The sequence below is a fragment of the Falco cherrug genome, chromosome 3, assembly GCF_023634085.1.
Source record: "Falco cherrug isolate bFalChe1 chromosome 3, bFalChe1.pri, whole genome shotgun sequence".
In the NCBI taxonomy this organism is placed as follows: domain Eukaryota; kingdom Metazoa; phylum Chordata; class Aves; order Falconiformes; family Falconidae; genus Falco; species Falco cherrug.
In genome coordinates this window covers 61,569,954-61,585,575 of record NC_073699.1, presented here as the reverse complement: position 1 = coordinate 61,585,575, position 15,622 = coordinate 61,569,954, and the positions used below count along the sequence as shown (strand labels likewise).

At 38.8% G+C, this 15,622-nt stretch overlaps 1 protein-coding gene across 1 annotated transcript; it reads right to left on the bottom strand.

The window, feature by feature from the left end:
* Window positions 1-1,218: 1,218 nt before the first annotated feature.
* On the bottom strand, window positions 1,219-15,575 carry NDUFV2 (NADH:ubiquinone oxidoreductase core subunit V2). Its single transcript, XM_055706252.1, has 8 exons — window positions 15,395-15,575; window positions 13,429-13,494; window positions 7,439-7,501; window positions 7,240-7,356; window positions 5,462-5,630; window positions 3,232-3,341; window positions 2,261-2,337; window positions 1,219-1,373 (listed from the first exon to the last, which is right to left on the bottom strand). The coding sequence occupies exons 1-8, from the start codon at window positions 15,434-15,436 to the stop codon at window positions 1,280-1,282; spliced, it is 738 nt and encodes a 245-aa protein (XP_055562227.1). The 5' UTR covers window positions 15,437-15,575; the 3' UTR covers window positions 1,219-1,279.
* Window positions 15,576-15,622: the final 47 nt, after the last annotated feature.

The following is a 15,622-nucleotide window of genomic DNA, read 5'->3' as shown; positions in this document are numbered from 1 at the left end:
TTTGTATGCAACTAAATTATTTAATTTTATAAATTCAGTAGTGTAGAAGGGATAGCAAGTTTTACATACAAACGATAAACATATATATTGTTTTCAGAACTACCAACAGTAACACTACTTGTTCAACAATAAATCAAGGAACTTCACAGAGCCTACTGAAATAAAGGTGGGGCACAAACATATAATCATTATGCAGGAAAATCTGTAGATGCAAAATTTGACTTAAAGGAGGGACAATAGTTTAGAAAATTAATTGGATTATAAAAACAACATAATGTAGAATAAGATACAAATAATACAGTTAAGCTCCATCTATCACATTAATTGTAATAAATGTAAGTTCCACAGCAGATTTTAGAAGAGGCAGGCACTATATGCTCTCAGGTGACAAACATGTTCACATTTCCCGATTTACAGTGAAATGTATGTATATGTACATATATAAAGCATTTGCCAGATTTTATAAGCATAGATATTGTGTTAATATGCAGTCAATTCAACTTTGTATTGGGAGGAATACCTCAATTTCACACAGATTTCTTAAAAGTAGCTGATACACAGCAGTAAGGTCAGAGAAGGATCTGTGATCTAGTTTCATATATTACGCTTACGCATGTATTAAAGTGCCCCCAACTGCATACCTTGGCTGTATTGAGTGAATTTGTACAGGAAGTTGTTTCTTGTTGCTGTACATTCTTTTAGTAGAGTACTACCACTATATGGTTGGAGGTTTTTTGTAACAAAAAAAGGTAATTTTCTCATTTTTCCTGGCCACTGAATGGTGACTCAAGAAGAACCACTTCTTACTGAACATACCAGTTTGTTTTTTTTTAAATGCAGCTTGGATCTCCTTTCCCATTTTTTAATAGTTTTTGAATTGCAATTAAAAGTAAACTGTGATGAAGTTGTGACAGATAATTTCCTTTCAATTTGTTTCATTATGCGTTTACCAGATTTGTAATTTAGTCAGTTTTAATGCTTTGTCAAAGAACCTTAGAAAAAAAGTGGAAGGAATTTTCAATGACAGATCAAAAGATGCAGCTTTCACCTCTCAGTGACCATAAGTGGACTCTCTTAGCGAGTCACTTTACAGAACCACTTTTCTTATAATCCAAAATTACGATTATGCTTTACAGGAGTTAAAACCACAGCAAGTAAGATACACTATTTGCTGTTGCATTCTTCATTTTTTAAAAAAAGTAATAGCACATACATCACTTTACTGAGATTAAAGTTACTTTATTATTTTTAGACAGTTCATTTTGTATTACAAAAATCCTTAGAGGTCAGCTCGAACTCCAAAGCCTGGTCCTTTGGGTGGTTCAGTCAAAGAAGTAAGGCCACCAGCTGGCTCACAAGAAAAACGTCCGCTCCTGAAAAATAAAAGCAGTTTTTTTCATTACTGGTATTGTTATAATCTCAGATACTATTTTAATCACTGGATAGAAGACAAGTTACAAAATCTGACTTAAGGCTGAAGCCACTTTTTTTCTTTTGTTCTTCCTATTCCTCCTTCAGAATGCTACTCTTAAATCAAAAGGATTCTAAATCAGGTAGTGACAAAGTCTTCTGACTGAAATGCAAGACAGGACCACTAGTTTTCTTTCATTTATTTGCAGGTTGGCCAGCCAACACATGATGTTGATCCCAGTAATACCAAAGGCAGTATCCAATTGTATCAGTGATTTTTGTTAGTGATGCTTCCCTGTGTTTGGAAACTGTACCTGTTTTAAGATTGTTCTTGTATTAAAAAAAAATCATTATAGAATCAACAGGAATAGCTAACACGTTCAAGTCAAATTAATTCCACCATCACATAAGCATATGTGTAGTTGGGCTAATAAAGAACAGTGGGAAATAACTGATAAGAAAAGTTCAGAAATAATAACACTTTAACAAACTCACTGTCTGTTTTTTGTCAGAAATAAAAAAAACCCCAAGCAACCAACAGGCATTTGTTGATTTAAATGATCAAGACAAAAAAATTTCCAACAGGTGATATCATTCACCTGTTAAGTACTAAGCCAAGTCAGAGTTGATGTTTTCACTCCTCCAGTCAGTCATCAATAACATCAAAATTCTCAGTTCTTTCCTGTTCCTTTTGGCTTTGAATGTATAGAAAGGCACAGAAAGCATGCCATTCTGTTCAGTAAATTAATGCTTTTTAGCTGTAGGTTGTGAACTGAAATCACTGGAACAGGAATTTAGTTTCTGAAAAGGATCAGGCTTCAATCAATTAGCCAGTATTATACAAATATACCTCGGGCCAGGTTTAGGAACTTTCCCAGCCTTTAGTTCATCAATTATGTCTTCAATATCTTTGGGTGTCAAATCTTCCTGTAAAAAAAAGTAAAATAAATCATCAACCAACCACCACTGACAAAACAGAAAAATAGTCAGCAATTGTGCTAACTGCAGCATTCAAAATTGTGCTCTTAGGTGTTAACCTAGCATAGGTAATTCTGATCCTGTCCATTAACACACATACTGGTTTAAACAATAAGGAAAATGAAAAAGCCTACTGTCATTTTAACGTGAAAAATTTGTTCTACATATAGTTGCAGAAGCTATGTTAAAACTTAACAGTGTTGATGTGGGTCCCCTCTAACATTGGTTTGTGTTTCCAGCTTCCTTGGTACATTAGTGAGCTGGATCTCTGCCTACACACTATACACGTGCTGTTGCATGTACTGCAAAATAGGGTCAGCTGTGATAAAAAAATGTGGATACAGTTCAAGAGAACAGTTCTGAAAATATTAGTCAGACCAATAACTTGCTTTTTTAAAGAATATTTAAATATTTAGATTCAGTCAATACATTAACTCCTTTGGTCTGATGGCATCTAAATGAGTCATAATAATTCCAGAAGTTCAAAAATAGCGTTAAACCAGTCCACGCTTTCTAACAGACTGCTTTAAAGCACATTTAAAGGCTTATCAAATACCTATTTAAAAATTCCAGATTACTGGCAGACCACTACCACCAAAAATATATTGTCCCACTTGTATAAATCAAGACAGTAACTGAAAGGAAAAATACACTGACACACTGTGATACAGATGAAGTGTTCTAGGAAGGGTCCAAGAAACTAAAAGATGCCCTAGGTTGTAACATTGTCCCTGCCAATAGGAATTTGAAGTAACTGACCAAAACTTCACAATCTGAAACATGTGATAGTACAGGTAACCCAGCAAAAAAGTTTAACCTTTAAAAAGGGAATGTAATACTTACATAGTAATTGTCGTTTATTTGTACCATCGGGGCATTTACACAAGCACCTAGACATTCCACTTCTATCAGCGTGAAGAGTTTATCCGGTGTGGTTTCCCCAACTTTTATACCTAAACCAATAAAGAATACTAGGTTCAGCAATGCTTATTGAACGAGTTTAATAAAGCACGAATTTAAGTACTCCATAGACTTCTCATTACTTGTAGTTTGGCCTTAAACATTTGCATAGTTAAGTCCCCTTAAATACGTCCAACATGTTTCCATTAAAAATTCTAATAAACTGTGAAGTCTGTTTTCAGATACATTTCTGAGACCTCATTTACAGGTCTGCAGGTATGATTTATTAAAAATAACTATGAAATGACAATTCTGACAAACAGAACAGCTCTACTCAGGAACATTTTTAGTAATCCATGCAATAGAATCGAAAAATAGGGAAAACATAGCTTTCACATGCCGATACGAAATATGTTAATATGCAGTGCTGAGTATTAAATTCCCAAATAAACAGATCCAAGCATTAACATTGTTAGCTACAAATTCATAAACAAGTTCCAAATTTATACACAAAGACTCATTTATGCAGCAACTCTATAAACATAAGTTAACTTCATGACACACTATTGTTGTAGAGATACAGAACCTCCCCAGAGGGCAGGTTAGCTGGAATAACATCTCAGAATCTGATCTTGACAAAATATTCCATGGAAGGAAGAATGCTGAAAGCAGTTTTCCTCCATAGTTGGGGGGGTGTGTGTGGAGTGGGGGACTAGTAAAAGTCTTAAGGAAGGTCTGTGTCTCAGTAAGAGCTACACAATTAATCCTTAATGCTTCAATTTCTCAAGCTTAAGAGTTTCAGTTAAAATTAAGCTACCTTTGCAGTAACAGACTTAAGACAAATTTAATCTAAATATGCCTTTTCCAGACAACAGAATATATGAAGTGCAAGATAACAAGCAGCTGTTCTGCAGCTCTTACCACAGTGATTCTTAGGAAATGTTAGCACAGATTGTGCCTTCATAGAAGTGGAAATGTTGTTAGTTGCTGATCTTACCCCCTCCGCATGACCACCTAAGGATGAAAAAACCCCACAACCAAAGCCAACCCACACACAAAACCCATGAGCTCTCCTTGTATCTCGTATGATGCAGTACTCTCAATTGACTTTTTCCATGGAGAATACTTAAGGTATATTAACATCACGTTGGCCATCAAGAGGAACCTTGACAGGCTAGAAAGATGGGCCTGTGTGAACGTCATGAAGTTTAACACAGCCAATCCCTAACATGGATGCAGGCTGGGCAATGAGTGGATTGAGAGCAGCCCTGAGGAGAAGGACTTGGGGGTACTCATGGATGAAAGACTGGACATGACTCAAATGTGGGCTCACAGCCCAGAAAGCCAACAGAATCCCGGGCTGCATCGAAGCATGACCAGCAGGTTGAGGGAGGCGATTCTGCCCCTCTGCTCAGGTCTTTGCAAGACCCTATCTGGAGTACTGTGTTCAGTTCTGGGGCCTCACAATATAAGGAGGACATGGGCCTGTTGGAGCAAGTCCAGAGGAGGGCCACACAAAAATGATCAGGGAGCTGGAGCACCGCCACCCCACCCCCCTGCATGAGGACAGGCTGTGGGAGTTGGGGTTGTTCAGCCTGGAGAAGAGAAGGCTCCAAGGAGACCTTATAGTGGCCTCCCTTTATGTCTAGTGGAAGGTGTCCCTTCCCACAGCAGGGGGGTTGGAACTAGATGATCTTTAAGGTCCCTTCCAACTCAAACCATTCTATGGTTCTATCACCTTATATAAGTAAAAAAACCCTCACAAACAACTTTTATACAGCATATACCTTAAAATCTTACTTCACATATAAAAAAGTACCCCATAGCATTCAAAGTCCTCTCCTACATACGGGATAGGGCTTACTTTCTCAGTCCAGAGTCATACTAGAATAATGTATTTCCTGGCAAACTGCCCTTAAAACCACTTTAAGACCACTGAATGGTGCTCCAGACAATGGTCTTTTCTGCTCTACTGTACTGAAATTATTAAAAATAAAGAATAAATGCCAAATCTGAAATGTGAAGTGTTTAGTGCCTGTTTTCCAATTATTTCACTCTATAATTTCAATACTATTGCTCTGTCCCCACCATATGAAAAAATTTACTTCAGTATCATTAAGCAAAGGTAAAAAAAAAAAATAATCACAAAAAGTATTATAAATTCGTGTCATACCAAGTTTCTTCTTAATGGCTTCTAAAATACTATCAGAATCTCGCAGCATGCAAGGCGTGGTAGTGCAGACCTGAATATGGTATTTCCCAACAGGTTTGCGATTATACATTGTATAGAAGGTTGCCACTTCATATACTCTCATGGGAGGCATTTCTAAAATTTCAGCAACCTGTAACAAGGGGAAAACAGACACTATATTGAATTCTCACAGGGCATTAGTAAAGGCATTTAACACACCATTTCAGTAAAATCACCTGTCCTCTGTTGGTAATGGATAAAGGAGAGGAAGGAGATGGGTATCAAAGCACAACTGTATTCAAGTGCCAAGAAAAAGCACTTGAGTTACTCTGATTGGAGTCACCCAGCTCGAGCACAAACTTGGTCACTAAGGCACAGATTAGCAGTGTGGAGTTCAAGGCAATTCCCCTCCAGCATCTAGCACCGTGCACAAGCAGATGTGAGGAGTCAGCTGGGTTCTAGCTTTCACTGTCACCTCCAGCTCATACTATACTTCTCTTTTGCTGTATGAATGAACAAATTTGTATGAATCTGCTTGCACTAACCCACATAGGACTTTTTTGTTATGGGATACTTACAGGCTGGCACTAGCTCACCCAATTCAGATACAGCAGGTGTGTCTCAGGTTCTGTGACACACCAGGGCTGGCCCAAGAAACACCACAACTGCATCTGCAGGTTGGCATCACATTTAATAAATAGGGAGTGAAGCACAATCTCCAGGAAGCCAGTTCTGGTGCAAGTATCCCTGACCTCATTAACCTGGAACCCTGGCAAACTGCTCAGGTTGAGAACTGGCTCTGTTTTCAAAAGGGTAACTGTTTTCCGTTCCAGTCTCTATAGCAGACAAGTAACAAGCCATGGAAAATATCTGTTCACTTAAAAAAATATCTTAAGATTATTTACTCTAAAATATAGTATCAATCCAAAACTGAAATAAACAAAAATACTTGCCCCATTCAGTAGTAATGGGGATTTGAGGCTTTATGTTACACTGTAGAAACAGTTAGCAGATATGTTGCCCTTCCCTAAATGTGCTCTTAACTCCTTCAGTAATTTCTATAACACTGACACTCAGCACATCTTGATTGCATTTAACACTTTTCACTTTAAAACTGATATGCCAGATTGCACCACAAAATAGGACAGATTTATTGATATGAATATAAACCAGAAATTTTTATTTCTTGGTATCCGATTACCATCATGCAACCTGTCACCTCAGAGCAGTGTAGTTGCTTGCTTATTTTGAAACCATTTTAATATATAACTTGGTAAGTCTTCTGGGCACTTTCTGTGAGGCATTATACAACGCTCATGACACATACTACACTAACACTGCTCTGCAGAAGCCTTTATGGGCCTAGAGTACAATCCTGGCAATGCATGTTGTGCCACTGATCTGGGAGGAGAAAAACTCCATTGTTCTTTTCTTCTTTCCCCAAATTCAGCAGTGAACCAAATCTTTCAAGTTTCTGTTCCTACTTGCAGGATGATTCTGGGAAAAGCGCCTATCTAAACAGGGCTCATGTAATTTTTCTTCTGTCTGCAATTTCTAGCAATGAGCTAACATTATGTAAACAACAGAGCCCCCAGTTTTCTGCATTAGTCTTCCCTTTTATTTTTTAAAACATATTCTCATATGAAATTCTCACAATTCTATACCACATGTAAATTCCTACACTAGTATGCTAATATTATAGCAAGATATTTAAAGAAAACAGTATTATTCTGCTTGAAAGACAATTAATTACCAAATACCTTGTTCATAGCTGATATGGGCAACCATCCATGCTGTCTTTGCGCCAAATCTAGTACTGCCATGACAGCTGCAGACTTATGTCCCCCTGGGTAGTTGTTTATGATTGCTTCTATTCGCTTTTTAAAGGGAAAGAGGGAAAAGGTATCAGTACTGATGTGAAGACAAAGTCTGTGTATTTAACTTTGTTTGTCTGCATACCTTTTGGTTTTCAGGTGTGAACTCAAATGGAGTATCTGGATTATTTTCAGGACTATCTCTGTGCTTCAGAAAAAGAAAAAAAATGTGTAAACATAGGGATTGTCAGGAAATTATTCAGGACAGATTTACTGTTGTAAAGTATCTTCTCATTAGACAGTTACAGTTGAGTAGCTTGGGTAAAACCAATATATTCCAGATAAAAATTTCATAGTACTCAAATGATTAAATATCTCTGGGAAAGTTATCAAAAATACAGATAATTATTTCATCACTCAAAAATAATGACTTATTCCTCTTATTTCCTATTCAAAAAATTATTTCCTGAGGAATACAGTGTTATCAAAATATACATTTTTTTAAACACTGTTAATACAGTTTGGCAATTATGTTCAAATTCATCTCGGGTAGATTAAGAGTCCTCCGGTTAATACCTTAATAAACAGCAAGGGACTAACACAACAGCCCATTTTTTCTTTTCCCGTGAGACATTAACTATAAATACTCTAAAATTCATCAAGAAGCTTACTATGCAACTAAAATGTTTGCACATTCAAACACATTATTAATTCATTTTAACATCAACTTTTGATTTGTATTGGATTTAAACATTTTAATTTTAGATACAATTCTGAATCAGAATGGAAGAAGCAGAATTTTGAATTAAGATTTCCAAAATAAGATACTCTATCATACTGTTTTTAAGGTGGTCTTCTAAGGAAACATCAAACTGAAATTAGTTCTTCTATTTTCAGAAAATAGAAATTTGGAAGTCTTGAAGAAAGTGACATTTTCCTATAATAAAATCTTAGTTCTGATGAAAATCCTTATCCACCAAAGAAACTTCCTGCACAAAAATTTCAGTTATCTCTAAGCAGCTCATTATGGTATCCTTGAAATAATCACAGCTAAGCTTCATTCCAAACTTTATAATTTTCAAATTGAGAAAGTTTGAGGAAAGTACAAGTTATACCTGAGGCTTGATGTTAAAAGTAATCCACAACTACCTAATAATAAAAGCTTTAAAAGTATATTTAGGAGAAAGAAACCCACTCCACTGACTTTGATCATTATCTCAAGTAACCTAGGGTGATTTTGCAGTTTCCACACTGCATTCTATTAAGCAGCAAAGGATTTAATGAAATTTTTTAACATTGCAAGATACTTACCTACTGAAAGACCATCATCAGTGCAGAAATGAAAGTATGTATGGTCCACAGCTATTCCTGGACTTAGAAATTTTAATATGGAATTATCGAAAAACTTAACTTCAATTACATCTGTTGGGTCTAGTGAGAGATTCCCTTTGCTTATCCTGCCTATATCCTGGAGCAGACAGTACTACTGCCATCATCAACTGGAGAACATGTATCCCTACTACAGTTCCAAGTCAAATATAAAACTACAGTCAATATACACTTCTCCACCGAGGCTGACTTCCCCCTAGTAACAGGAATTACAGAAAGATAACCAATTCCCTTTACAAATATTTTATGAAGTATGAATTAATTGTCTATTGTGTGGTCTACAAGACAACATAAAACAGGTTTTAGGAACACAATTGCCATTTTTTTATACTGACCCTTCCAGATAAAGGATTTGAGTCCTTGTATTTAGTGTTAGTGGGTTGATACCAATTTTAATGAAAGTTCCTCCATCAGCAATTTTTTGCTAAAAACTGATAGTAAATACTGTGCAACTTTCAATTTTTTTCCCCTTACAGATCTGTTCTGCAACTACACAGACCAAATACAAGGGGATAAAGGATAAGTATTTCCATAACTTAACTTTTCCTTCTCAAATCTGCATGCCCGTTTTATTTCAGGCTGCTAGTCTGCTTTCCATAGCTATTTCATACAGTTACAATTGTACTTGATCTGAATTTGTTTTCAAATAAGTATATTTATTAAAATCTTCTTGTCTAGAACAGCTGCTCCTTTCAGTCTATCATCTCTAAACTGATATCCTTAAATACCCTACAAGTGAAAAGGAATAATAAATACTTTATATCAGAAGCTGGTTTGTCACAGTCAGTTCTGTGCAGCAAGGCTCCAAGATGCACTGTAAAAGCTACAGCACAGGTGAACACTGAATACTATCATATCACCTTGTTTATTGAACACTGAATACGATCATATCACCTTGTTTATTGAACACTGAATACGATCATATCACCTTGTTTATTGAACACTGAATACGATCATATCACCTTGTTTATTGAACACTGAATACGATCATATCACCTTGTTTATTGAACACTGAATACGATCATATCACCTTGTTTATTCTCCATTCTAAGTGGGCTTCACCCAATTCTGTGCTGTGGTAAGTTTCATAGTTTTCATCCAGAGTTTACAGAGTTCTAGGCTTAGCAAGCTGTTAGGAATTTGTCAGTCACCTTTTCCCTAGTCTTCCATTTGTATGATGACGCACCATTTATCAGAGACCTGCACGATCTCACTTACTTCTAAATGGCGAGTGCATTTCTGCCTTTTTTTAGGCTATAGATTCTGCAGAGAAAGATCACAATTCAGGACATAGTACTGGAAAAAATACTGTCTTAAATCACAGAGTGGTTGAGGTTGGAAGGGACCTCTGAAAGTCATCTGGGCCAAACCCCCCTGCTTAAGCAGGGCCACCCAGAGCTGCTTACCCAGACCATGTCCAGATGGCTTCCGGACCTTCTGTGGAAACTCCACAACCTCTCTGGGCAACTTGTCCCAGTTCTTGGTCACCCTCACATTAAAAAAGTGTTTCCTGATGTTCTCTGAGGCTGTCACTGGTCCTGTCACTGGGCATCACTAAAAAGAGCCTGGCTCTACCCTCAGTGCACCCTCCCTTCAGGTATTATGGACATTAATAAGATCCCCACTCCCTCAGCCTTCTCTAACAGACCAGCTCTCTCAACCTTTCCTCATCTAAGAGATGCTTATAAAAAGAAACAAGATATATTAAGGCTTCCTCCATACACAAACTAAATACAATTACATATATGCCAACTACAGCAGTTTCTTGAAATGCAAGGTCAAACTCTATCCACACATTTTTTCCGATACCCTTTCACGCGCTCTGCAACTTCCTGAAGTCTTACACAATAGGTTTTGATTCCATGCATAGCTTTACTGTATCATATTTGTATTGCAGCATCCAGCCTAGACTACTTAAAAGTGTGAAAAATGCACTGAGAAGGCCTACCCAAGCCACGCTGTCCCCATAGATCACAGTACTCTCCCAGGGAAGGTACTAAGGCTGCTGGATGGTCATCTCACATTTTTTGCTACACCAACCTGGGCCATTTTATTTTTCTTTTTCAGTGATCTATTCATCTGCCTTTCTTGACACAATTATTAAAGAGCACTGAAGAATTACAATAGAATAACTAGAATTATTTAGCTTTCATGTATACTGCAAAAAAGCTGGCTGAAATTTGACCTGTACCCTGCAGTGAATGCCAGTTAAAAACACTGTAAATCAAAATGGTCTGCATGGTCTGCAGGGGAAATTATGTTTAGGGCAACAACCTATTAAAAGTCTGTATCAAATCAGCAATGAAAAGAAATTTACTACTTCTCCAAAGGGCAAGTATTCACTGTTCCAGCAGAACTCCCCATATAAACCTCTTAATTTAAGAACACTGGAAGTGCTCTCAGACCCAAGTAACTGACCATTTCACAAGTAACAAAAAATATAATTAGCAATTCTGTAACCTTCTCTACTGAATCCCTGTGCAGCCCTATGACAAAGGCAACATCAGGGCAGTTGATGTGTTAAGGAAACTCAGTTCATGTATTAAAACCCACAAAGTACAACAGTTAAGTTTTAGCTGTTAAAAGGAGGTTAAAGTCAGGCAGAAGTCAAAGATAGAGAGGGCATGTTTAAAGAAAGAAAAATAACTATTATAAATAAAAGTATCTTTGTAATCAGGCCTTCCCTAACCATCAGAAATGATAGATTTGGAGCAGCCCTCATATTACTATGGGCAAACAATTTATCTAGTTTTGAATTTGATATGCTCTTTCTGGAGTGTGATCCAGCTGCCTGTGATGGCACCAGACTGAGTTTAATGGTTGAGAGAAAGTATCTTCTTGCTGTTTCAGAATAAAACGAGGTTTCAGTAGAAGTTCTCTTATCTCTGTACGTTTCTGATAAGATGTAAGGCAAAAACTTGCATGAAAAAAGTTTGCAAAGGGATACAGAGGCACAGAGATTAGAACTGCCTTTTAATACTAGATTTTAATTAGACCACCAGGTCCCCTGCTAGCCTGTCCCCTGCTGTTACAAAACAAAGACACTGTATGCATTTCCCTTCCTCACATAGAGATTTCATACGTGGCAAGTGCAACAAGAAGCGCCAATATGCTTTGCAAGACAAAACAAAGACATTTGTGTGTAAACTGACATACAAAGAGGACCACCACAACAGGTTACAGCTATTCCCAGGTAAGCACACTATTCCTCCACAAGCGGTTCTTCACAGCCTTTGTTTGACCCTTTATCTGCTAAGACCTTTTTCATGTTGGGTTTTTTCCTCTAGAGAAATGGGACATGGACACACACACGACCCATTTTCTGATTGTATACAAACAGCTACTGTTGATTAAAATAATGCCTTTAGCTCAAATCAGCAGGACTAGTTTCCCTTGAAATTTGCTCTGAAGGTTTTTATTGTAGTTAGGGCAACTACACACACACACACAATGACATCCAAATGTCTTCTTCCCATAGCCTTTTACTTCACAGAACAAATATTACCCTGTTAAAAAAACTCAACACACACACAGAGAACAAGCCCCCACAAAAACAATTTCCTATGCTCTTCTAGCAAAAATCCTGTTGCAGAATAAAAACAAATTGATGCTATTAAATAAACAGTTGCAAATCACAAGAAACTAAAACAGACAACTTCACTTTTCTACTTTGCTTTCTGTTTTCAGGCTCCTCCCTCCAGCAAATAAGCCAGACACCAACATCCATTAGGGTACAAATGACACCTTTTGCCTGTCTTTACTAACCTCAAACTACATCTGAAGTTTCCTCAGTTGTCAGCCTACGTCGTTTCCTCTATCCCTTGAATACCAGCTCTCACTCTGTAAATCATCAATGCCTGCTCAGGTTTCTGGAAATGTATCCAAAGCATATACTGTAATTCCATTAACTTCATCTTAATTTAAAAAGCTGTAGAAACAGCTGCATAAAGGCAACAACAACAAAAATCTGTTAAAAAATGCTGAGCATCTCCTTTCAAAGTTGTCAGTTTTGTACAGTGGTGATTTCTACCAACTGTTGGAAAAATCCCAAATTATTCAGCAGTTAAACTGCAGACTAGGTAAAGCTCTGAATGGAGCAGAACAGGACAGAACACACCTCTCTGAGATGCTTCTGGTTCTCTTCAGAGGTAGAGAGCCAACACACGTGCTTTACACAGTTAAATTTGAGGGCTTTTTCTTTTTTGCAAGCACTATTACTATTTGTAACTATTACGATAATGCCTAATGGCCTCAATTATAAATCATTATGCAACAGGTTATATCAAATATAATATAAACAAGAATTGCACTTTTCAACACCTGGACCTAAGGGTAATTCTGCAGCAAATTTTAGAAATCAAGAAATTGTGCCTGCAAAAATTTTCATGAGCTTCAATTACAAACTCAATAAAAAAAGGAAACAAAACCTGTTTCATAATGAGATAAAAGTTTAAGCAAACTCTCATCTGCAATCACATACAAATGCTGCTAATATTACCATTACTATTAATAAAAGAGTTTTTACTATGTAAGGAAAGAAACACAAGGCCAAATAAATAAGCAAGCCTTTTTGCTTCTCCGTCACAATTCTAATGAAAAGTTCTACTGGAAAAAACGCTTCTTCGCAAATGCCAGCAGGCTTCTATAGTAAATTTCTGCCCATCAAAAACTTTTAGGCAAATTAAAAAAGCATATGCCAAACTCTTCTTACACATCCCCCTTACAGTAAGGTAGAAAACTACATACCACAAATAAGGCTCCTCCACTGGCACTGCACACTGCTGTTCTATGTAAGTATCGGACTTGTCTTATCTACAAAGAAAATAGATAGTATTAATAGTTAATAATTTACATACTGCTAGTAGCTGCTTTCAGACCCAGCTTGATTTCTATTTAAGTGTAAGCCATTAATTCTACTGTCATCATTAATAATTTAAATCAACTCAAGAAGACTATTAACAGCTCTCCTGTACTATTAGGAGAACAAATTTCTTAACTCACCTTGACCATTTCAGACAATGTAGAAGTTAAAAGGATTTAACTTCAAACAGGTAACATTCTGCTACAGCTTAATTTATGATTTATGTGCCTTGAACAAATTCTTATCAAACATTTCATGAATAATTTTCCAATTTTTACATCACATATGCTTTAAAGTTTGCAAAAGCTACCATTACTACCGAGATTCTTCTCTACATTTACATGCTTCTTCAGCTTTTATCTAACTGAACAGTGGGATCAGGCATAAGAGGACAAACGTAAACACAAACATGAAATAACCACACACAGACCCATATGCAAGTTCTGTTCAGCTATTCTCAGTACTTTGTCTGGATCCATCATGACAAAACGGATCAAGAAAATTAATTTTACATAAATTTTTACATTGGCTTCTAGATCAAGATTGAGATCTCTTCAAAGTGGAAATATAGCATATTAAAAAAAAAAAAAATCCCTCAACTACTTAAGTTCTGTTACCATATACAATTTGTGGGACTTCCAAGTGGCTCAGCATCAAACTAGCAAAAATACAGTCACAGGGCCAGATTTGAAATACAAACCTAAGTACCAGGGAACTACAGCCCCTGCTCTTCTGTAAGAGCAACCTGATCAGCTCAGTGTTTTCAGAAGCACGTCATGTAGTTTCACCTGCAGCATAGTTTCACATGATGGCTGCAGTCATACGATCAGTCCTTCCAGGAAGAAATTTACTGGATTGCAGTTGTGTGTTATATTGTACACATGCATTTCATCTTTGCTTTCTAGTTCTGGCTCATCTGAAAGCAGCAGCCAGGAAAGCAATTAATCTGCCATTTCTGTGTCAGAGGCCAAGATGAACTCTGGAATACCTGGGTAACTCTGTGGACTGCAGATCACTCCTGAGTGACAGGAGACCCTCAGTCTGTTGTCTTTTATCAACAGACTGAGGCACATCGAATGAACTGCACTGACATGCCAGTGTGACTGCCCTCAGTGAGCCAGACAGCGTATAAAATTCGGGCAAAAATCTTATAAGCCTTAGCAGAGCCTGCAAATACAACTGAAATTCTGCAGACAATGCTGAAAGGCGCATGTAAATGATGTGATGCTGTAGTATATATAACACACATGCGGCGCTCCTTCAAAAGGATGCACTTCAGATGGAAGCCCTTTATTCTATCCACAAATACTGCTCTGTTTTCAAGAACCACACCTGTAAATTCCAGACTTGAAGACGAACTAAGATGTGTCCCCGTTTTCTGCACTGGCCTAAAGGATTTCAACTGGCGTGAAGGGCTGCTCAGGACCGAAAAACAAACCCAGGGGCTTCCTTCCCGTGGTTAGTCTTACGTACGCCAAGTCGGAAGTTTTATTCCCGCTCGGGAAGCTTTCCAATAACCTGCAATCGGCACCGAGCAGTCGCTGCTGGAGCCTCTGTCACTCGAGGCAGGGAGCGCCCCTCCAGAGCCGGCCGAGCAGCTCCGGCAAGCACCGGGGCCGCCAGGGCGAGGGAGACAGCCGGCACCGGCGCCCTCCCACCGTCGGCACCGGGCCTCTCTTCCCGAGGCCCCGCGCTACGGCGGCCCCCGACCGCCCGCCCACCGCGAGGGCAGCACCGGCCCCGGCCCCCACCCCGCGGCCTCCCACCCCTCCCGCGGCCTCCTCCAGCCGAGCGGGCGCCCTGCCTCGGCCGGCGGGGCCAGACGCGTGGCAGCCGCTGCCTCCCCCTTACCGAGCGTGTGGCCGCGGCCCGCAGGGCAGCGCACAGGAACATGGCGCCGGCGGCAGAAACGGCGACCCCCGCCCGGCCGCGCTCTCCTTGAGGCCTACCCGCGCCCTCCGCGCCGCCCAAGGAGACCCGCCCCGCGCATGCGCCGGCCCGAGGCGCCCGGGTGCGCGCGCGTGCCCGCTGAGCCGGCCGCTCCGGCGGGAGCGCGCGGCGGCGGTTGGCGGTCGGGCC